This window comes from Ilyonectria robusta (genome assembly GCF_021365365.1).
Source record: "Ilyonectria robusta strain PMI_751 chromosome Unknown BGZ61scaffold_68, whole genome shotgun sequence".
Lineage (NCBI taxonomy): Eukaryota > Fungi > Ascomycota > Sordariomycetes > Hypocreales > Nectriaceae > Ilyonectria > Ilyonectria robusta.
Window position 1 is genome coordinate 85,444 of NW_025764502.1, and position 22,000 is coordinate 107,443.

The 22,000-nt window shown below is 45.5% G+C and overlaps 8 protein-coding genes across 8 annotated transcripts; 4 read left to right on the forward strand and 4 right to left on the reverse strand.

Annotated features, from left to right (window-relative positions):
* Nucleotides 1–5,472: 5,472 nt before the first annotated feature.
* Nucleotides 5,473–6,288, reverse strand: BGZ61DRAFT_374138 (uncharacterized protein; the record flags this gene model as incomplete). Its single annotated transcript, XM_046242308.1, has 1 exon — nt 5,473–6,288. The coding sequence occupies one exon, from the start codon at nt 6,286–6,288 to the stop codon at nt 5,473–5,475; it is 816 nt and encodes a 271-aa protein (XP_046094072.1).
* A 1,626-nt stretch (nt 6,289–7,914) lies between these two features.
* Nucleotides 7,915–8,175, reverse strand: BGZ61DRAFT_301235 (uncharacterized protein; the record flags this gene model as incomplete). Its single annotated transcript, XM_046238686.1, has 1 exon — nt 7,915–8,175. A coding segment is annotated over one exon (261 nt), but the record flags the coding sequence as incomplete, so codon positions are not given.
* A 944-nt stretch (nt 8,176–9,119) lies between these two features.
* BGZ61DRAFT_487272 (uncharacterized protein) lies at nt 9,120–9,434 on the reverse strand (the record flags this gene model as incomplete). The annotated part of the gene is made up of 1 exon (XM_046249948.1): nt 9,120–9,434. The coding sequence occupies one exon, from the start codon at nt 9,432–9,434 to the stop codon at nt 9,120–9,122; it is 315 nt and encodes a 104-aa protein (XP_046094074.1).
* A 3,975-nt stretch (nt 9,435–13,409) lies between these two features.
* Nucleotides 13,410–13,859, forward strand: BGZ61DRAFT_300249 (uncharacterized protein; the record flags this gene model as incomplete). Its single annotated transcript, XM_046238679.1, has 2 exons — nt 13,410–13,469; nt 13,494–13,859. Coding segments are annotated over 2 exons (426 nt in total), but the record flags the coding sequence as incomplete, so codon positions are not given.
* Nucleotides 13,860–14,793: 934 nt separating this feature from the next.
* Nucleotides 14,794–14,958, forward strand: BGZ61DRAFT_374200 (uncharacterized protein; the record flags this gene model as incomplete). The annotated part of the gene is made up of 1 exon (XM_046242313.1): nt 14,794–14,958. One exon carries the CDS (start codon nt 14,794–14,796, stop codon nt 14,956–14,958), a length of 165 nt encoding a protein of 54 aa, XP_046094076.1.
* A 1,451-nt stretch (nt 14,959–16,409) lies between these two features.
* BGZ61DRAFT_487274 (uncharacterized protein) lies at nt 16,410–17,115 on the forward strand (the record flags this gene model as incomplete). Its single annotated transcript, XM_046249949.1, has 3 exons — nt 16,410–16,587; nt 16,622–16,866; nt 16,990–17,115. 3 exons carry the CDS (start codon nt 16,410–16,412, stop codon nt 17,113–17,115), a joined length of 549 nt encoding a protein of 182 aa, XP_046094077.1.
* A 314-nt stretch (nt 17,116–17,429) lies between these two features.
* Nucleotides 17,430–18,480, reverse strand: BGZ61DRAFT_573759 (uncharacterized protein; the record flags this gene model as incomplete). Its single annotated transcript, XM_046256140.1, has 5 exons — nt 17,430–17,683; nt 17,734–18,009; nt 18,065–18,117; nt 18,170–18,296; nt 18,364–18,480. The coding sequence occupies 5 exons, from the start codon at nt 18,478–18,480 to the stop codon at nt 17,630–17,632; spliced, it is 627 nt and encodes a 208-aa protein (XP_046094078.1). The 3' UTR covers nt 17,430–17,629.
* A 332-nt stretch (nt 18,481–18,812) lies between these two features.
* Nucleotides 18,813–20,526, forward strand: BGZ61DRAFT_468157 (uncharacterized protein; the record flags this gene model as incomplete). Its single annotated transcript, XM_046247850.1, has 5 exons — nt 18,813–19,681; nt 19,727–19,784; nt 19,818–19,834; nt 19,967–20,270; nt 20,382–20,526. Coding segments are annotated over exons 1-5 (1,385 nt in total), but the record flags the coding sequence as incomplete, so codon positions are not given.
* Nucleotides 20,527–22,000: the final 1,474 nt, after the last annotated feature.

Consider the following 22,000-nt stretch of genomic DNA (forward strand, 5'->3'; position numbering starts at 1 on the left):
ATATAAGGCTTTTTATAATTTCCAAACTCTTCCAGTTCTATTATTAAAGCACTCTAGCTGCTTAATATAAATTTCTTAGTTAACATTCCTATAAAGAAAGATAGTTTTAATATCTATTTATTTAAGCTTAAGGTTAAGTGCTATAGCTATAGTAAATATTGCCTTGTAGGTTATAGGCTTAATAACTAAGGCAAATATTTTGTTATAGTTAATTTCTTTTTATTACTTAAAGCCTTGGACTATATAGCATGCCTTAAACTGCAGGATTTCTCTATTAGCTTCTTTCTTAAGTTTAAATACCTACTTACCCCTTAGTGCCTTCTAGTCCAGTGGCAATTTTACTAAGATATAGACTCTATTCTTCTTAATAGAGTCTATCTTAGTAGTTATTCCCTTAAATTAATTCTTTTACTAAAGGGAATCTTAAGCTTCTTTTATCGTCCGAGGCTCTACCTTATCTTCTAAGGAAGCTATAAGATTGACGTAGGCGTATATAAGGTTAATGAGAGTATTGGTTTCTAGGAGTAGGTATCTTAAAGGGAGTTTTGCCTTAGTCGATCTTTATGAGATTTAGAGCTCGTCTCAGTCTATTGCCCCGGCTGAGTTATAGCAAGGCTTAGATGTTTGTATGTAAATAGTATCTGCTTCATCCTCCAATATAATCTTCTTAATCTATAGGGTGGTATTGTGTTGTAGTAGAGATGCTTTTTTAGCTGAAATTTCTAATTCTGGGTATAAGGTAGGTCCTTTATTTCTTATTCTCTTTAATCTAGTAGGTATTTCTAGTATCTTATAGAAGCTAGATTTGTTAAAGATAATATTATTAGCAATAAAGACTTAATTATTATCATTTACAACAATATAATTATTAGAGCCTTAATATCCAAGAAGTTAGTATTAAATTATCTTTATATATAGCTTTTATCTCTTAATAGATAGTAATATTGCCTATCTATTTGCACCAATAATATAGAGGTAAGAGAGGTCTAACTTATCTTTAAACTACATCTTATAGAGTATCTTATTTAGGGTCTTACTAGGACTTCTATTCTATATATACATAGCTGTATAAAGGATATAGAGCTAGAGTTTTCATAGTAGGTTTAATTGCTTAAGTATAAATATAACCTTTTCTTAAAGCACTTAATTAAAGGCCTCTACAATCCCATTCTACTTATGCTAATTAGTTGCAGTATAATAAATTATAATGCCCTTATTATAGTAGAGGGTATATAGCTAGTTATTGTAGTTTTCACCACCCTAGTTGATATAAAGGCAATAGCATTAATATTCCAGTCTCTTATATATATTGAGAAGATGTTTAAAATACCTTATAAACTCTAACTTTTCCTTAACTATATATACCCAGCTTATATAAGTAAAGTTATCTACAAAGACCGCCCAATATTACAAGCTATTATATACTATATCTAGAAATAATCCTGTAATATCTACATAGATATATTCTAGCAGATATATTCCTTTCTAAATTAACTTTTAATATAAATACTCTTTCTATTTTCCAACTATATAAAGTTCGCAATTTTCTCTGTGTAGAATTAGATGAATGCTATATACTATTCCTCTTAGGGCATTAATTTCTTTCTTACTTAGATATTTAAGTTTTTTATACTATATTTAAAGTTTGGGGTTACTAATAATAAGTAATATTAAGATAGTATTAATTGCTTCATCTAGTTAATTCATAATATAGATCCCTAATTGTATAGTTGCTATTAAGATTACTTAGTTATTATATATTATCTTAATTTAATTATTATTAAAAGAGATTTTTACACTCTTCTTTATTAAGGTAGATATAGAAATAAGATTGATATATCTATCTAGGGAGTATACTGAGTTATTAAGTACTAGATATTGCAGACTGTTAAGTTTTTTTAGCTGTAGGATATAGTTTTCTAGGTTTTAAGGAGTAATTTATATCTTGCTAATTTTAATTATCTGCCTGCTACTTTAGGGATAAAGAATACTAAAGTTTTCTCTTTTATAAAAGGTATATATTAAAGCTCTATTATCTAGTATGTATACTTACTTAAGTAAATTACTTAACCTTTAATTTTAGTATGCTATAAGCTATATAATAGGTTTGGTATAAATAGCAAGAGTATTTATAACTTTATTCTAATTCTTATATTTAGTTTAGTTCTTAATTCTTAGATAATCTTAGTATTAGTTCCTTCTAAATTGCTTAATATTTAGGTATTTCTTAAGCTCTAGATAAAGTAACTAGCAGGTATTAGAAATATGCCTAAGCTTCTTATAGTAGCTACAAGTTGTAAAATTCTACTTCTTAATAGTAGAAACTATAATAGCATGCTTAATTGCCTCTTAATTCTAGTCTTGCTATTATATCTACTAATTATATTCCTCCTACTTAGTAGCTCTAGTAGCTTCTTTAATAGTAGTAGTTATCTTAATAATAATATCTTTAAGGTTTTATTTAAATAGTAAGCTATAACTTTAAAGAAATACAGTAAGAAACACTTAATACTTAAGTCTAAATTTATTAAGAAACTTATCTATTAGTTGTAGTTATTTAATCTAACTAGTTTTATCTAGTTAAAGAATTTGGTTTTGGGTCTTCTATAATTGCTAAGAGAAGTTAGATACATTTTTGCAGTTATCTAGAGTAAGCTAATTAAGCTTTTATTAGAGGTTGTAGAATATACTATTACTCTTAAATTTAAAGTGCTACTCTAGTATTTTAAGGATATCCACTAAGTTATTAAGACTTTAAACTTCCTATTTGGGATGGAAATTAAGCTAATATTGAATTGCTTTATATGCCTATACTTATTTATGGTATTAAGTGTCTAGTTTTTCTTTGAAGTTAACATCTAAGAGATTGCTTTAAACTGGTAGGTTTTATTTTTTCTCTAGGAAATTGTTATAACCAGATAGAGCTAATAGGTCTTGAATTTCCTTATTTCAGTTAATCTAGCCTTTAGAGGATTTAAGCTTAGTAACTCTAAAAAGATTTCTACTTAGGTTTAGTTCTTTGCCATCTAATATATTAAAGTAGTATAATAGGTTAATATTATTAGCTTATTTTTCGATAAAGGTAGAGGTAAGATAAAAAGTCTAAGATATACTTCTTATAGATAGCACCTTAAGGTATATAAGATAGTAGGGACCTTCTCGAAGTAAAGAAAAGTATTTGGAATGTAATGGAGTTAGTAAGAGGCTAATAGAATCAGTAAGAAGCGGGAAGAATCAGCAGAAAGCTGGTAGAATTAGCAGGAAGCTAGTGGAATTAGTAAGAAGCTAGTGGAATTAGCAAGAAGCTAGTGGAATCAGCAAGTAGATTCTCTATTTAAGTAGCAGGGAGATAAAGAGCTGTAATTCTAGTACAGTTCAAGACTGCTATTAAGTCTCCGCTGCAATAGAAGAGGACTATAAGGTCCTAGTAAGTAAGAGACAGGTAATTAAGTAAGAGACTTAGCTTTAAGTTTAATTTAGCCTTCCGGGCTTATAACCTATTGAAATAAAAAGATTTAAGTTGCTTAATTTATATTAAATATGCAGTAGGAAACCACTATTTATGTATAGGCACGATCTCTTATAGAATGTTCCTCCTTCTTCCACATCTTGCCACCGACTTAGTCGCCTTATACTTGTGATCTCCAATACTGCTTAGGCTTGTAATTCCTCAACGTATTTAGCAGCGTGGTACTTTCTAGATCCAGTAGGTAGTACTTAATAGCCGCCCTAGCTCTGGGATCCTTAATTGCATTCGAATCCGTAGATTCCATTACGTTATAGTAGCGGGTTATGGTTGGTCGGTAATAGGGATAATTAATACTCCTGTCAAAATAATGGTAATCTATCCAAAAATGAAGGCCCTGCACTGCCTTTGGTGGCCACGGACCCTCAATTTCGGCCTGAAACGCCGGTCATCCGAGCGAATCCCTATTGAATTCTAAAGGACCGGGCCTTCAGATTTGAACAGGGATTCGTATGGGGGCCGTGCGGTCATTCGGCGACCGGACGACCGTCGTCGGGCGCGAAGACCTGTGACACCAAATAAGATATATTAAATATCTTTACGCTTATTGTGCATAATATATAATAACCAGCCTTTTATAAGAGTATATACTATAGTTCTACAATACTTATATCTATCTTGCCTTTTTTTATATACCAGTAGCTCTACAGCCTTCTGCGCGGGCATAAGATGCCACCGTCTGAAATGCAGCTCCCGTACCCATTCTCTTCTGAGCGATAGCTGACTTTGTTTGCACAACAGGACTTCGAGAATCTCTTTTCCACTCTCGTCGTTAGTCTGTTGCCGCTTTCTACCCACCGCGTCCGATTGACTAAGGTCGAGTATACTTTCCTCTCCGAGGATGCTATCAACAACCTTGGATCTCTCAAGTTCTCCCAGTCAAACCGCATGGAGCATCGCCCTTCCCTCGTTGTTGTTGCTACTGTTTCTGTGACGGGACAAGAGCACGAACGTGGTCGGGTGCGACTTGGGTAAAATGATTGTTTACAAGGAGAGAAGAGATTCCTAAGGAAAGCTCTGACTTAAAGCTATTTACACAATATTCATAAAGTGAGACTATTCATAAAGTATGAAAGTCACATGATCGTTCCCTCACAGTTTCCCTTCCTTGGATAGGTCGCATGATCGACTTCCCCTTCAATCGTTGTCGTTCTTGTTGTCGCTCTTCGCTTCATGCTTCGAAGCTTCATCGGCGTTGACACGCCGCCGCTTGGCTCCACCAAGGTCTCGGCGCTTGCCGGAGAGGTCATGATGAAAGCCAGCCCACCACCTTACAACTCTTCCAATTGGAGAAATAATAAAGATTTCAAGATAGATCACAATACAGTCTGCTGTGTACATTTATGATCCCCTCGCGGCGCGGCTCTCAACAAACATATAAGATGCAGACGTGTACACACACACACACACACAAAATCGGCGCCCTCCCTCCAGACATTGACAAATTCTTTGCGCAAGGACATTTACCCCACATTTTGGCGCTGACACAGTGCGCCGCTGTCAGCTCTCTGTACTGAGCCAAAATCGGGTTCAACCATCTAGTCGATGTGGCAGCTTGCCCATAGTCCACAGCTGGGCCGGATTTTGCCGGTATCGACTAGGCACTGGTACTGTATCATAAAAGAGGCGCAAATGTGTGGCAAACAGAACCGACCATGCCGATCTGGACGCCCAACCGTCTTCGAGTTGTTTGCATTTAATTAGGCTCTCGCCGACGGCCGCTTGCAACGGATCCCTAGCCTTGGCAGACGCGCCATGTAGAGTCTCGGAGAGTACATTATATAGTGATAATAAAGGGAAGAACTTCACGAAAAAAAAAATACGCTGAGCATAGGCATCAAGATATTCCAAAGCCAGAATTCAATTTTTCCCGTTTGCACTTCGCCAGGTGCTCTGCTCTAGTCCCCTATCAACTCTTCTCTTACCTCATCACCCAGGCAGACAAATTATAATACTGCAATCCACTGTGCCTGTGCTGCGAAGACAGTCGTGCCCTGCCACGTCTCCAGTATATAGCGAAATCCAGCTTGGCTCACATTATCGGCGAGGCACCGAAGGCGGACCGCGCCTTGGTCATCTGAGACATCGACAAGGGAGAGTGCCATGAAAACCCTCGGCGGCTTGTTGAACTTGCGTGGCGGGAAATCGATTGTACCACTGCCCAGATTCACTAAACCGCTCTCCACCTTCATGTCTTGGCGGTATGCAATCCAGTTCACAGTGGATCCAAACGTGACCGAATCCAACGACGTCTTAGCGTGGATGGTAAAGCCGTTTGGGTCGATACCGTCGGCAAAGCAATTAAGGCGGGTAGGATGATCGTTGCTCTGGTCGAGGTGACTGATCCAGACAAGGACTTTGGGAGCATGGTCGAAGGAGGTATCGAAATCAATGCGCGTAGGCTGATCGGGATCACTGGTGGACCACGTGCCGACCTGCCAATCCCGAGGTTTGTTGCTGGGGACCTCAAGCCAAGTGGAAATGCTGCCGAAGACCGTTGTGTCTAGCCAGGTTCCCATAGTGACCGTAAATCTCCCCTTTTTGATATCCTTGGCCACCACTTCAATACGTGGATTTGTGTTCGTCCCGATGTCAATCCAGGAAAACCCAACTGCGATCTTGGGTAGCTCTGGCCAAGGAGGGTCAAACTGGATAGAGCGGGAGGCAGTCGTAGGGCCACCACCTCCAAGGGGACCTCCATCAAAGAAACCTTCGTCATGGTCCCCGTAAGGATGCGTCGGTTGGTCGGGAGGTAAAGCCATTTTTTGACGTGTTGATCTGGGCGTCACCACTCAGGAGAGGTAATGGGATAGGTGATAATTTAATAAAGTAAAGAAAGTACGACGAGAGAAAGGGTTCCTTAAATAGATAGAGCAGTTCACATGCTACGAAAGGAATGCTGTACCCAAAAGTCAAAAACTACACAGTAGTAGTATGTAGAGAGAGCGATGAGCATGTGAAAAGACCAATAATCATGTGAAAAGACCAATAAGCATGTGAAAAGACCAATAAGCATGTGAAAGGAATGATAAGGTGTTTTAGAGATGTTGAGATGTTTTAGCTGTTGCCGCGACGTGGAGGTGTTGAAAGGAAGGGTCTGTGAAAGTACTGTGAGATCCTTGAGCAGGTGCCGTCAGGCGTACATAAATTGGTGCCCAATTCAGGACGTCCTGAATTATGAACCTTAGAATGAACACACAAGCAACAGACAATACAACAGGTAAGAACCCCCATCAAGAATTCTCCCAGTAGTTGAGATATTGTGACCCCAGTCAATCCAACAGGAGGTTCCCCGTGGCCAGGTAAACGTCAATATTCGATTCTCTATAGTTACTGCAGTATGGCAATTCGGCAAAGTTTTGAAAGCTTATATGTGGGTGATGCAGAATAAGGTTCGACGCAACCCAAAAGGCGACAACCCTACCACCGGTAGTTGCAATGACTCCCTAATATGAGGCTCTGCTTGTGCGAGCTCCCGCCAGGCGTGCCGCCCTTTGCAAAAACTTCCCAGATGCCTCAAACACAATCAGTTCGCTCGTAAGCGTAGGACGTATCATGCAGATGCTGGTCAGTCTGTGATTCAGCAGAGGCTGGGGGTGGCATATCGTCTTTAACGGCATCCCCATACCTTCTGTCTGATGTGGAGGCATGTCAACCGTCTTGTTTTCACATGTTCGAACGTCCGACATCTAACCAACCATGCAAGGCGTTGTGACTTAATACATTTCATGTGTGAGAGAGGGGGCATGTGGATGAATACAGAGTAGTATGGTCATGGGTAGCCTCACCGTCTGCCCGGCAGCGACACGAGCTGGTAACACCTCGGCTGGCACAGACTTGGTTGATTGCCAAAACCAGCATAACACCACGCTTTGACACGTCTTGCACGGCCTGTTACATAGACAGGCCCGCTTCTAGAAGAGGTCATAACGAGGTACACCACAAGGGATCACAACGAAGTACAGTACGACACGAGGGACCACAACGAAGTGTGCCCCAACGAAGTGTGCCCCAACGAAGTGTGCCACAACGAAGTGTGCCACAACGAAGTGTGCCACAACGAAGTGTGCCACAACGAAGTATTGTATTACCTTATGTGCCGGTATGCTGGAGCGCTCGGTACCTCTACATAGCCTATTCATGCAGGAAACCGTACCTTACTGTACAGCCGGATAAAACCTCTACTCTTCTTTCTAACCGCTTGGGCGACGCTCCGCCGGCACCTACTCAGCGATACCAGTCTGGAAACTCGCCTTCGGCCTCCAGCCGGATGAAGACACAAAGGTCCTCTCGGGGTGGGGCAGTAGGGGTTGGTTGTCCCTGGCGATGAGGGGAGGTTTGTTGTTGATGATGATATTGGCGGGTAAGGGGCTTATCCGCAGGCGGGGCGAGGCAGCAACGCTGCTATGGGTAGGCGCAGAAGTAGGTTTAGCACTGGTGAGTGCCTGGTTCCAGGAGTTTAGGAAGCTATCGGCGAACTTTTGTGCGATTTCTCGTTTAAGTCCAGTGGTGAATTGTTTCGCAGCTTCTTCGAATTTAGCGCAGAAGGCCTGAAATACCTTCATCTTAATGTTGTACTCCTCTGCGTGCTTGCGCGCGAGCCAGTTGGCTGACTCGATAATGGAGACTTGTTGCATCAAGTGAATGGATAAGATCATGTGTGTGAGAAGCTCTTGATATTCCTCCTATCTAATGAGGGTCTTTGGGTCAGTCTTATAGACAAGAAAAATGACGATGACCTCGGATGACCTCGGACAGCCGAGACGCTGCGGATGCTTCGGGGTCTTTAACTTTATCTAGCTATTGACTTGAATCAAGGAAAAGCTAGGTCTAGGACTCAATATGGACTCGAGATATACATTCAATCTCTACAGTCTCGCCTTGAGGACGCCCACCTTGATAAGAGCATCGACCAGCTGTTCGTCGGTGCCGACCTCGGTCGCATTTGGGATTTTGCTCACCGCCAGCGGCGCGGGCCCCTCACCGTGCTCAATGCCGACGATGTCTCCCCCAATGACCTTGAAGCATGTGGAGTGTATATTGTCAAAGTCAAGCTTGTTAATGTCGGTGGCCATGGTCAGCTTGTACGGCATGCCGTCGAGCGGGGTCTCAAGCCGGACCTTGTCGTTGGGGAGGAAGTCGTGGCGATGAGCAACATGGGGGCGGAAATTGGTGCTCATGCCGTGGCGAGCAATCAGAGCAATCGCCGCCAGGAGATGCTTGGAGTACTTCTCTGCAGGCTTGTCCTGGTCCCCAATGTAGGGAAGATCGTTGTACCTTTGGTCGAGGGGCAGAGGTCAGCGTTTGGAAAGTCTGAGAACCAAGCCTCCCTCCTCACGGCCTTGTCCGGTTATTTTATGTCAAGAGTATCTGTACCATTTGGGCCAGGGGCTTCGGGCGGGGCATCTTCGATTGAGGCCGTTGCATTCTCTTTACTCCATCTGCCCTAGATTTTTGTTCTATCCAAGTCGATGAATCAAGCTAGATCATCCCCGCCAGAGTCCGGTCCTGGTACCATCTCAACGATCGTATATTTATATATTCTTTTTTATCTCTAACTGTTTCACCTGTTAGTAAGAGTACGAGTAGTATATTAGTTATCATACACTTCCTCTTCGCGCTCATATCCCAGCTTCGGTACTCGCTCGGCCTGTGTCTCTTCCGCCTTGGTTGGAGCTTTGTCCCCCGAGGATAAGCTATCGGATGGAGGTCTTTCATCAACGAACTTTTCCAGTGCTATTAAGAGTCGTTCTACAAGAGATGATTCCACATCCTTCCCACCGAGACCAAGACTTCCATTGGACGTGACTGGATTCTTAGCATCGTTTGGCTTCTGCAGCAGGGGGCTGTTGGGGGGAGTTGGTTGCGAAGGGGAGGGTTGAAATGATTGGACCCAATGGGGAGGCATGACGAGGGGGGGTGGAACAAGAGATTAAGTTAGAAGCCAGATTAACGTTGTTGGTGTTTGGGTAGAAGATGGAGTTTGTGGGTGAGTACCTTTCTCATGGAGAGGGCATCTGGACCTTTTGGTGGAGAATCTGGCATTCTTTTACCTTTTGGAGGCCCTGCTCCGCCCTCCACGTCGCATTCAGCGGAGTAGCATCCGTTGCTGCCGCGGCTATGTTCCGGCCCTCCTTCAAATAAGGTGCTTGGCGGGCTTTCCAGCAGGAAATGGTGTGCGTTGAGAGCTGGAAGCTCGATTACCCCCTCGAGGCGTAGCAGTGGCTGCTAGTCCGCGTCATGCATGTACACGGCCCATGAAGACACCATGAGCCATTTCAATTTGCGAAAGGATCTTCACAATGCCCATCTTTATATAAGGTGCTAATATTTCTTGTTACGTCAGAAAATTCCATATCTATCGGACAGAATGAGAGTGATCGCTGAAGGTACTGCCAGTCTTGCGAGCCTCTCATCGCTGCCACAAGAAAGGCTCGGTCGGAAGCAGCTTGGTCCTTCACGGTCTAAAAACACTCGAAAAGGGCAGGGCTGGGCTGGAATCGGCTCGTCAGCATGTAATTGGTAATTGAAAAGCGGGCAGCGCTTTGATGATCGCGATGCTACGTCGGTCATCCTCATTGGTAAGCCACTGATCGCCTTGCAGGAAATCCATCTACCACCCACGTAGCGCTAATGCAAGTTTTACCATATGAGTTTCATCCTGCACTTGGGTAATCCATAGCTCTCGTCATCGGAATGTTCCGACCCATCCTACGCTGGTGAAACGAACTGGCGCCGGGACTAAAAGCGGCACATTCTGGGGGCCGTGCATGCGGCCTTGCTACGCCGCAGTGACATCTGCTGTCTCCCTACATGGCACTTCTTTATTGGTGGTGGCCACTTTGGTGTTACAACAGCCCTATCGCTGATCCACGAGGGCGGAGTCAATGTCAACCGTTGAGCCGCTTCTCCTCCGGGATGACTATAGTCATAACTGTACATGCAGATGATGGTCAAGGTCATGTCCCTTTGGCGACAAGGTGAACTGTACAAGGCTGGGTACAAAGAGGTTTTGGTTGCTGCGAGCTGGGCGAGGGGAGCCCTGTCGCCTACAACCCCCCCGGTCCCCTTTGTGCGATCGCGTAATCAGAGATCATAGCGCATCAGACCAAGCTCTGTGGCCCCGCGAGAAGCGACTTGTCATATGCTAGTGTAGTGATCAAACATGCATGCACTCCACCGACGCCATGGTTCGATTTTCATCCAGACAGCCAACCGTTGAGGGGATTCAGGGTCTACAAACCCAAAGAGGCAAGCCGGGGCGGCGACTGCTGATAACGCCTTCGGTTTCGAAAGTGGAGGAGACAAGGGAGACACCGATAATTTACACACCCATCGAGAGCTTCCCCGCCCCTGCTTCCAGTTTTTACTACGCAAATCCCTCTCATGGACACCGCGGAGATACGAAGGAAAGGTCCGAGCACCTTGTGTGACACCCCCAAGCCGCCCTGGTCACACCCTGGCTTGACGCTTATCACATGTTGATATGGGCCGCCCTCCCGAGGGTTTGGGTTGGTTAATCGCCTCTAGAACGCTGGCCACTCACAAGACCAGCTCCTTGACGGCATGACCGATAGAGGCAGGAACCTTGAAAAGGGGATCGAGATGGGAACAACCCATGGCACGGACCTGAAGGTAGGTAGGTAGGGAGGGCAAGAAATTAATATTCTGTGGGACAAGCCTGTTGCCCCTTGTCATTACGCAAGGCTTTGACATTCCCCTCCGAGGAATCTCCACGGCATTTTGTCTTCTAATGATTTGCGGATAGGGAGTATCGCTTGATGGCTTGAGGGGTATAGGCGTACCCGTGTATTCACAGCCCCTCCACTGGAGACAGGCACTGCGTTGGGGAGTAGTTGAGCGTACCCAATACCGGAAGACGATACTGGTTTGGGTCTGTCACGCATAAGCTGACTTGCTGGACTGACTCGGTGTGGCGGAGAGTCTTCCACTGGTTACGGCCATCGAGTCCGAGGCAAGAGCCGCGTATCCCTATGTCGAAAGCCGGACTGTAGCCTCTGTGCCGTCTCACCTGAGGCCTCGATTGCGCATTCAGATTGCTTTGAATTTGTAGCACAACTCTGCAAGTTGGACGACTATTTGGACCACTTGTGGGTTGTTTATTCCGCCAGAGAGGGGAGGCTCGGGAGCTTACCCTCATAAGGCCGGAACGCTAAGCTACCTATTTACTCCGTATAGTTCAAACGATTTTGCCTTGTCCGCCTTAGAGCCCCACACTTTACCCTCACACTGATTGGGGGCAGGCTCGCAATGTGGTCATCATTGTTTGTTTGCAGAAGTGTATCTGGCCATAAGGAAGAGCTACTGTTTGTTGAAAATCGTTACTATTAATTGGAGTACAAGGCCGGAGGTGCCCCGCTTTCACCTGAGAAACCCATCAACGCCGCATGTTTAGCAATTATTGCCGCTGTGGCTGATACCCATGAGCTGATACCCATGAGCTAGCTACTGTGGCGGGGGCATTGTGGCAGTGCCAAATGGTGCAACTAACGCGTTGAACGGCGAACGAACCGCGTTCAGCCCATCACCAGCCTCCCCAAGTGACGCAATTCACCGATTTGCAGGACATTTTGAGTCCCTATTGTATTGTCCTGCGATTGTATTTCAGAAGATAGCAGTTCGATGCCATAAGCTCCTTCCTAAGCGCCATCATATTCCCACCACCGGGTTCTGCAGGTACGCGCCTCTCCTGACCGCCGTAATTGCGGTAAAGACAGTGCTTACTAATCTCGATATCATATTTTCAGATTCGTACGCAACAATCCGGCCAACAGATCATACGGCAAATATACGACCATATCAAGCGTCTCGAAGACGAGGGCCACTCTCTCCGGATGTTGTGGGTTCCAGCAGGAGAAGAGGATTTCGCGCTGGGACCAAAAGCCAAAGCAGCAGCGCGGAAGGCCACAGAAGGAGAATGCAGACCAGATGTGCCACCGCATTTAGCAAGATCCACAAGAATAAGACTAGCGATAACCAAGCAGCGGCAAATAAGAACACTACCAGAAAGAGTCGGGAAATACTCGAAGCAGATAGATACGGCACTGCCAGGCAAGCATACCCGTACTCTATATGACCCGCTGAAGAGGAAGGAAGCAGATGTACTATCACAGCTCCGCACCGGAATGGTGAGACTTAACAGCTTTCTGTGCAAGATAGGAACGATGGAATCGGACACTTGCGAATGCGGGCTAGCATCAGAGACAGTGGAACACTTCCTATTCCGCTGCGCAAAATGGACCGCGCAACGGGAAGGCATGTTGCGATGCTCACAGATAAAGATGGGAAACCTATCATACTTCCTGGGAGGAAAGGCGGCGTCTGACGGTGACAAATGGGCGCCAGACATGCGGGCAGTACGGGCGACGATCAAATTTGCCATTGCAACGGGGAGGCTTGACATGGACCAGTCAGTAAAGTGAAATTGTGGGGCTTCGGGTGATTATGGAAGAACCGTACGAAGCGAAAATAGCTTAGCGCAAAGGCCCTCTGGGGTGTGTCCCCCCGGGCGAAATAAAATCCATCCATCCATTCGCCGTTGAAGACGAAGAAAATGAACGAAGGCAGAAACACCCCTTCCGGTAGCAAAGTTATAACGCCCACCCGAGATAGCAGCACCGGCCGCGATATCATCCGCGATATTGATATTGATCGAAACTACAAGCGAACCGTCGACACCACTGCCATCGCCACGGCGCCCGAGCCCAAAATCACCGAGCCTACCCCTCCTCAGAAAGAAGAGTCGATTGATCCCCAAACACTCCAAAAGCAACCCGAACCAGATTCCATCGCCGATCTCCAAGAAGACGTGCCAGCCGAACCTAGTGCCCCGCGCGATGTCCTTGCAGATCTCGGCGAAGGCGAGATCGAATCGTTCGACACTCATCGTGTCGACGAAGCCAATGCGACAGTAGATTTCTTGGTTAAGTAGGCGAACGGCAAGTAGACTTGGGAGCCCGAATGGAGCCTCCAGTATCAAGTGCCCAAGCTTATTTACAAGTACTGGGACAGTGTCGATAGACGTGATACTGCCACTGGCCTGGATGTGTATCACGTCTTCCGCGTCCTCAAGCGGGCTACGCCGCCCCAGGTCAAGAAGAAGGACTTTAGGTACCAGGTTCAGTGGGTGGGTTATCATCGTAGCGAGTCAACTTGGGAGTATGAGAGCAAACTCGCGCAGATTGCGCCGGAAGAGCTTATCAAGTTCCACGCCAAGAACGGGTGTACTCCAGAGGCTCCGGCCCAGAAGCCCAAGCGGGGGATTGCTCGGGGTTCTGGGAATCCCAGGAAGAAGGCTAAGGTTGATGATTAGCGAACTGAGCACTGAAATGATTGGAAGACATCACACAAAGCCCAGAGCGCCAAAGGACCACCAGTCGACCGCCTTGCCGTACTTCTTCCCAAGCACAGGGTGCCATGTATTCGACCGTTCCAAGCATCAAGTTGCAGCTCTCCGAGAGACAGGGCAATGGCACCGCTAATTCGATACCTCGTACTCGATACTGGTCGGGTACCCCCCACCGAAAGGCTATTCTGTTTATTGGTCCAGGGTTGGGTCTGATGCTGCTCCCTATGGATGAACGCGGCCGTCAACATTAACCTTCGATGGTTTGTTTGCCCTGTGGGGGTTGCACGGATGGAGCTGGTTGTCCGCCACCGTTGCCGCCGAGGTCCCTGACTGGCTCGAGGCTGAGGAGGATGAGGCTCACCACTAAACGGCGTTTCGCGATCCGGAATAGACGCCCGGTCAACCGGCTGGGGCCCCAAGCCTTGCACCCCACCCTCCCCTTCCTTCGCATCATGCTTTTAAAAGTGTCCGTATGCCCTTGACATAGCCTACCTCGAGCTTGCTTCTCCCTGTCTCTGATCTAAACCCCTCCTCTTCCTTCAACTTCCTTCAACGGCATAGATCTGCCTCTTATAAACGCCGCCGCCTCGCGCCACAAGGACACTTTCACGTATGCCGAGTTCCCCGTCGGTGCCCATTTCATCTATTCATCTAGCTCTTCCGACACGAGGCATGCCATCACAATAGCCCTTTCTATTCTCCATAATCCCCAACCCTCCCTTATCTACAGCCTTTTCGCTCTGCCTCTGCTCGTCCCCTAGTACAGACATACTCAAGGCCGCACTGCGCTCCACTCCTATAACCTAAGCATTTGGTGAGCTTGCCTATTCTGGAAAGTGGCCACCCATAATACCATTCCCAGTCTAACAAATACCTACGGCAGTCACTTCCAGCAACCATGTGCGACTTCACGAAAAACTACTATATTTACACGTCCTGCATGGATTCCGGGACTTACTTCTGCAAGACCTCTACTGATGGAAACCGAAAACAATCTTGCCCCAAAGGCCCTCATGAGCGCTACATCATGATTCCTGAGAATTGCCCGCTGTGCTGTGGCTGAGCTAAGCTCACGGATTTTCGACTCCATGGCGGCCGCTCCCTTGCTTAGCTCAACAGGAGCTCTCACTTCTCAACTTCTTGTCCTTCTTACTTATGGTCCATCCCGGAACACATGCGGCACTCCTGGCCGGCAGGGTGTCACTTGGTGGTGGATTATCTCATCTGGTACTATGGTATTCCCTGGGCTCTTTTGAGTAGGTGTTCGGCCACAACGGTTTTGGGTTGGCCTGGGAAATGTCTTCATTCTACTACGGTCGGTCCTGTTGAATCTCGGCAGCACCTCCAAGCGAGGAAATATTGGCGATTGCGGAGGCCCGTGATCGAACACGCCATGGGCCGTGACAAGCCGAGGAGGGGATATGGAGAACAGGTTACACTGGGTGTGGATCAAAGGCCCAGGGCGCCACGCGGAGAGTTCAAGCTGTAGCTTTGACCTCTCTTCAGAAAGTCCACGAGAGGGGTCCTTGCGTTTTCTCACCGTTTGCGCACCGCTCGGGCACTACCCACCATGTGGGCATGGCGAGACTTTTTTTCTTTATTTTGGAAGAGGATGGGAGTACAAGAAGGGCATTCTACTGGTGCTAGGCGATATTGCGGCATTTTAAGAGGTTTCTGTTCATACCTTCATACCCAACGGCCGGCGTTACAGTGTGTTCCTGCACGTCTATTAACGGGCTTTCCGGAGGGGAAAAAGTTAGGGATTATTGCATTTAATTGATCTGAAGCAAGTCTCCAGACCTGACGCATAATAAGTTTGTGGAAGATTGGAAGAACCATGACGGTGTTACTTGGTGCGTTGACTGACGTCTTGAGCGAGTAATACCCTGATGGTCTTAACTCATCCTGTCCGACCATATAGTCAGTGGGACTGGTCCTCGTACGATCCATTCGGTTTAACCCTGTGCCTGCTCTGATTCCTCAATTGTTCTGCGACGACGACGTCAAGGAGCTGTCGTTGTTGCATGCGGAGGGAGCTCAGAGCCGAGCCCATTGTTGGTCCGTGTTGAGGCGATAGCTTGGGATTGGATGGGGTCTGTATTATCTCCAATATACCGTCCCCGAAGAATGACTACTTTCCCTGCCAGTAGCGACGACAAGCAGACTCTTGCCTTTGCCATTCCTCCAGTCCAAAAGTAGAGATAATTGCTTTCTTACAAAGGACATCTGTTATGGCCAGGCTCGACCCTGAGCTGGTCCGCTCGGTAGTTAGTGCCCAAACCAGCCCGGCATGCCCCATAGAAGCGATGCTGCATGAAGACTACTATAAACTATCGCCATCAGTGTGATGCTTCCGCAATCTACGCTACTTCATGTACAATGAGGTTTGGAGGTGTCATCGGTGATTTTTGATTTTTTTTACTTCTGCGACCCCCCGGGAGAGGGACAGCGGAGAACATGGGCGGAGATTGGTTGGTGGGTTCGACGGAGAGGGCGTAGTACAGCGTGTGTTACATGAGAAAAAGTAAAGTCGGCTTCCCAGCCGAAAGAGGCGACAAGCAGCAGACAAGTACAGACACAGCTAGGGCTGGACTGGACTGGGCTGGAGCTCGACGGGCTGCCTCGTCTGGTGTTCTGCTACTGCGAGACTTGATGCTAGGGAGTCTAGCCTACCAGAACGTGGGCCAGCAACGTGATTATACCCCGGGAGATGTTTCATCGTACAGCCTCGACACGCGGCATCGAGAGGGTGAGCGACACGAGGATACGGGGTCAATGTACTAGGAGCATTCACTCCAAGGGCGGGCACTGGAAGGATGAAAGACCAGGAGCTCATGTGCCTAAGGTAGCTAAGGTCCCCGAAGGTGAGGTCCGGTATCTGTACCGAGTACGCACTATGGTAGAGGGAAGGCTAAGGATGGTGGGATCTGAGATGCAGCCAGGTAAGTGGAAGCCACGCCAGGCGGGAAAGGTAAGGAGAGGTTCACGGGGTGGCAGGTAGTACTGTGCCTTCCGTGCATCGTACATCGTACCTACCTCCATCGTACGTCGTCCCTCCGCGAAGGATCCTGCAGCCCTTTGCTACGTCGCTTAGATCGATGTCCGTGAGTCCGTGAGTGGAGAGGACCAAAAAGCGCCCGGCAGCAGACGCCAAGAGGACACACCCAGCGGACATCCAGCGACACCCAGCGACACCCAGCGATACCGGTTACTACCTTAATAGGCCCCAACGGCCGTGCCGCTGCAGATGCGGCAACGGGGCTGCCCCTGAGGTAATAAGAAAAGCCCCATGCTTCGCTCTGTCAACACACCTACCTTCACCTTTGACGTACCTAAGGTAGGAGTGCCCGCCCCGTCTCCATCCCGCCCATCCTACGTCCACCACGCCCACCAAGGCCACTCCGCCCACCACGCCAAATACCACTACCAAGGCTACCCAAGTCAAGCTACGACGCCTCCGCTCCAGTTTACGGCAGCCTATAGGGGTCACTGTTGCAAAACCCCAAAAGCACGTTCACAACAAGTGAAGTGGGTCTGCATAAATAAACATCCGCCCCACAGTACATTGAGCTATGTACTTTTACGCACAACCTTATTGAATTTAGACTTAGTAGACAACAGCAGCAAGAGCAGCGAGACCGCAGCGAACCAGCACGGAATAGCATCATCCCTTATCTCGGACAAAGTCCCTCTACAAAAGGGCTAACCGCCTCCTTTATTGACAATATTAACGCTCAATTCTCTTCCTCCTCTTCAATGCTGTCTTCCTCGTCCGGCTTGTTGAACTGCTACGCATGGATTTAGCCACTGAAATGTTGTTACAGGTTAACCCACTTACAGTCCAGAGTCGAGCAGCCTCAGCGATGACCTCCAGCGCCGCAACCTTTCGCTCCTCAAGCGTCATTTCACCTGCTTCACCGCGGGGAGCCAAAGCAGGAGCGCAAGCTTGAGCGGCAGCAGGGCTATGGTTGATAGTGGCACCGCAACCACGCAGCTGCTGTGCTGCACGATGAGCAGCAGAGCGCCAGCCATCGCCTGGATCTTTATTTGCATCGTCGATCTGCCGATTCAATTCCCAGAAGGCACGCACCGCAGCGACAGCGCCGGTGGGGACCTACACAGCAGCTGATTAGCAACTCATTAGCCGGAAACACGTAAAGGCTCCCCACAGGCCTGCAGGTATGGCCGTTCCTTGCGCAGTCCCAGCAAGCAGCACCAGTATCTACCCCCCGTATGTCAGCCCGGCAAGCTTATATGAAAGAACGGCTACTTACTGTTCTGAGAGGTACACTCATGCCCGGGGCTCTTTGCAGCGCGAGTAACACAGGGGCGGCAGGGGAAGTCACGCGCCTCGCCGATGGGAGGAGCCTTCTTCTTCTGCGTCTTCTTCTGCGTCTTCTTCTGCTCAAATAGGTATATTAGTAGTGGTCTATTGATTGTAGAGTAGCTGGTCGGATTATATAGTAACCTTGTTCGCGGATTTACGGGCGCTGGGCTGGGTGTTTTTGTCGTTGCTATTAGGTCGGACCCTACCCGCCGCGCCCACGCCATCCACGCCTGCAGCGACTGGATCGGCAGTGGACATTATGATGATGATGTTGATTGATAGCGCCACGGAAACGATCAGGGGAGGCGCCGTCAACTACTTGGACACAGTGATAAATTAGAATGGCAAAGAAAGATCATTTATCAAAAGGTTACTTGGGGCCTCCCTGAATCGGGTTGCGTCTAAGCTATTCCTAATGGGTATTTTCCACAACTCCACTTGCGGTGCTAGTTCGCACCGGGCCAGCCACAGAGCCGCTGCGGGGCAGTTCCGAAGGTCAATCGCGTTTGCTTAAATAGGGGTTCCGCCCTCTAAACCCCCCTATTCCTTGCCCCAACACCACGTTATCGTCCCTGTCTTCATCCTCATCTCCAATGCTATGGCACGACCACCCAATCCAATCGATGAGCACCGCGACTATGTCAGTTTGCTGTACCTCAATGGCGTCTCGCGAAGCCAGATCCAGTATAAGCTTCGGAAGCATTACCATATCGCTATTAACCTCAGCACAATCTCCCGTCGGATAGCCAGCTGGGGACTTCCACGTCAGCAATCACGCACCATTGAGACACCAGAGCTTATAGAGGCTATCCACGACCTGATCCTTCGCATTGGGCTTAGTGAAAGGCAGACCTTGAGTGTCCTGCAGAGGCAAGGCTGGCCCATCACCAAAAGAGGACTCAAACATATCAGACTCCACCCGGACCGCCGCTGGATACGTCGTATTAATAGCGATGAAGAACAGCTTGCTTTGCTGAAGAAGACGGAACAGGTTATTGTTGAGATGACGCAAAGGTCTAATGTCATTGCAGGATATGGAAGACGTTTTCTGCAGCCCTATCTGCGCCAGCAACAGCAACTCTGGATACCAAGAGATCCCCTCTTTGAGATGTATAAAATCATATTCCCGAGCGAGGTTGAGATGCGCAAACGGATGATGCGGAGGAAGAAGGGACAGTTTCTGGTCCCCGGACCAAACTACCAGTGGTGTATTAACGGTCACGACAAGCTGAAGGCATATGGCTTCCAGATATACGCTGCGATCGATGCCTACTTACGCAACATTATCTGGTTCTATGTCGGGCCTTCTGCTTCGACTGCCTTAAGCGTGTTGAAACAGTATCTGGCTGCGTGCGACGCCTACAACTTCCGCCCGTGGTATCTGCAGGCAGATAGGGGTAGCGAAACGCCCTTAGTTGCAGCAGCCCATTGGAACTTCGCTTTGGCCGCTGGCGGATGCGTGGAATGGAATGGATAGGTCTTTCAACAGGGTAAGTAATTGAAGGATTCCTATAAGGCAGCACCGAGCACGAAGAACGTTAGGATTGAGAGTTGGTGGGAGCGTATACTTCACATCTCTTCCCGGCAGTAGGTAGACTACTTTGGAGAGCTTGTTAGGGATGGGGACTTTAACGGCGATATACTTAAGGACTAGATTGCTATCTACGCTATCTTCAAAGATATACTGCGTTAAGAGCTCTTTGATTTCGTAGAGGCGTGGAATCTACATAAAATACGCCTCTAGAAGAACCGGCCTTATGTTATTTATGGCCAACCCTGGATGAATTACTATTACCCTAATCCAAGCAAGGCTTGCAATTGGGGAATCTCCATCGATTGCACAGTTCTAGGTGAGTTAGTACGGCCATTGGCTAATATCGATATTAGTATATATCTTAAGCCGGAAATAAAGAACTGGTACTGCGAAGTTCTTAGGGAAATGGGTTATAATAAAGTAATTCTTAGCAATTACCAGGAGCCTGACAAGTTGCGCCCATTTAAGCGCTTCTACCTTAGCCTTCGAGATAGAATCATTCGGCACATCAAAAGTAGTCAATAGCCTCTACTAGCCTACTATAGAGCCCCAACTAGAGGAGTTGCTGAATATATAAGATTCTATATCTATCTGCACATTAAAATATCTAACTATATATAGAAAGCATTACTTGCACAAGCAAATCAAGCCCAGCAAGATGAACTTGTAGATATAAAACCGGCAGAACAGCTACTTATTGAACTTGGTGTTAAAGATGAAAATAGAAATGACATTAAGGGAATAAGTAATAACGAGGGGGAGGATGGCATGTCTAATGAGGAGCCCGAATAGTCAATTTTTTTCTTTTCTAGGTTGAGAGGCAAAGGTTATAAGGATCTTTATGCCTTTAAAATGTATAGAGCGGGCTAGGGGGGATTCTTTAATGGCATTATCCTCAAATTATTATATTCAAGCTTATTTAATAGATTCCGGGATAACTGCTAACTCCAGGTTTATCTACTAAGATTAGTATTTTGCTAGGTGAAATTTTAACTGGATTTCTTACAAACTCTATTAAAATACTTATCTTATTGCTATAATTAATCTTATACTTTTTGCCTATCTTATACTTATCTTCTTTTTTATTAGAGGCACTATTAAATACTAAACTATTAATGGGATCCTTAAAATTACTTAGATTTATTATATCCCCCTTTATAACAATATTATTAATAATTTTACTACTCTTATTAAATACTAAATTTGGGTAGGAGGAAGCTAGAACTATATTTTCCTACTTAACTTGTCTTTTATTTTTTGCATCCTTTTCTTTCTTAATTTATATTTCTTACTTAATGTACTTTTTTAGCTTAGAAGCTAGGCTTAAGTTTTCCTATTTAACCTTTTATTTCTTATCTTTTTTAATAGGTATTAAGTATTTATCTAGCCTTAATAGAGTAATTAGCTCCTGCTTATTAATTATATTAGCTGATATTAAAATAATAAGTATCTTTAATTATCTTACTTAGTTATTTAAAAAGTATCTAGAAGTAAGTATACTTAATAGCATTATATACTTATTAATATTGGAAATAGTAATAATTTTCTTACTAAAAAAGAATAAAGTATAAAAAAGATTCTAAAGCTTTTTATTAGTTGAATTAATAATACTTAAGAGTAGGTAAAAGTAGTTAAATAAGATTTAAGTAAATAAAAATTAAATAAGAAGATTTACTAAGCTAAATTTAATTATTATATTTTTTAAAGGTAATATTATTTCTGGGATTTCTATTATAAGGTTATTAAAGTATCTAGTTTCTAAGCTTATAAGTAGAAGATTAATATAGATTTATTAGTAGCTAGTATACTACCTTATAGGCTTTTTATTATTACTTTTAGTATTTTAAATAACCTAACTAGCTGCTAATATAATTACTATAAATTGCAAATAAAGAGTATTACTTAATAGCTTAGAGGAATATAGATATACTTATATACTTATAATCTTTTTATTAAAAATAAATATTATATTTAGGATTAGTTATGTGTATTTAATATTAGAAGATAATACTAGCTTAAGTTTATTATATATAAGCTAACTTACTAGACTAACTAGATATAGTAAAGAATTTTCTATTTTAACTATCTTATTATATAGACTAGGAAGAGCTAGAATTCTAAACCTAGCTTAATATTAAGATTAAAAGAAGTTAAATAAGTTATAATAGCTATAATAATTTTTCCTAGTATAAATAATAATAAAGAAATTATAATACTTCTTTTTAACTTTAATATAATAAATAT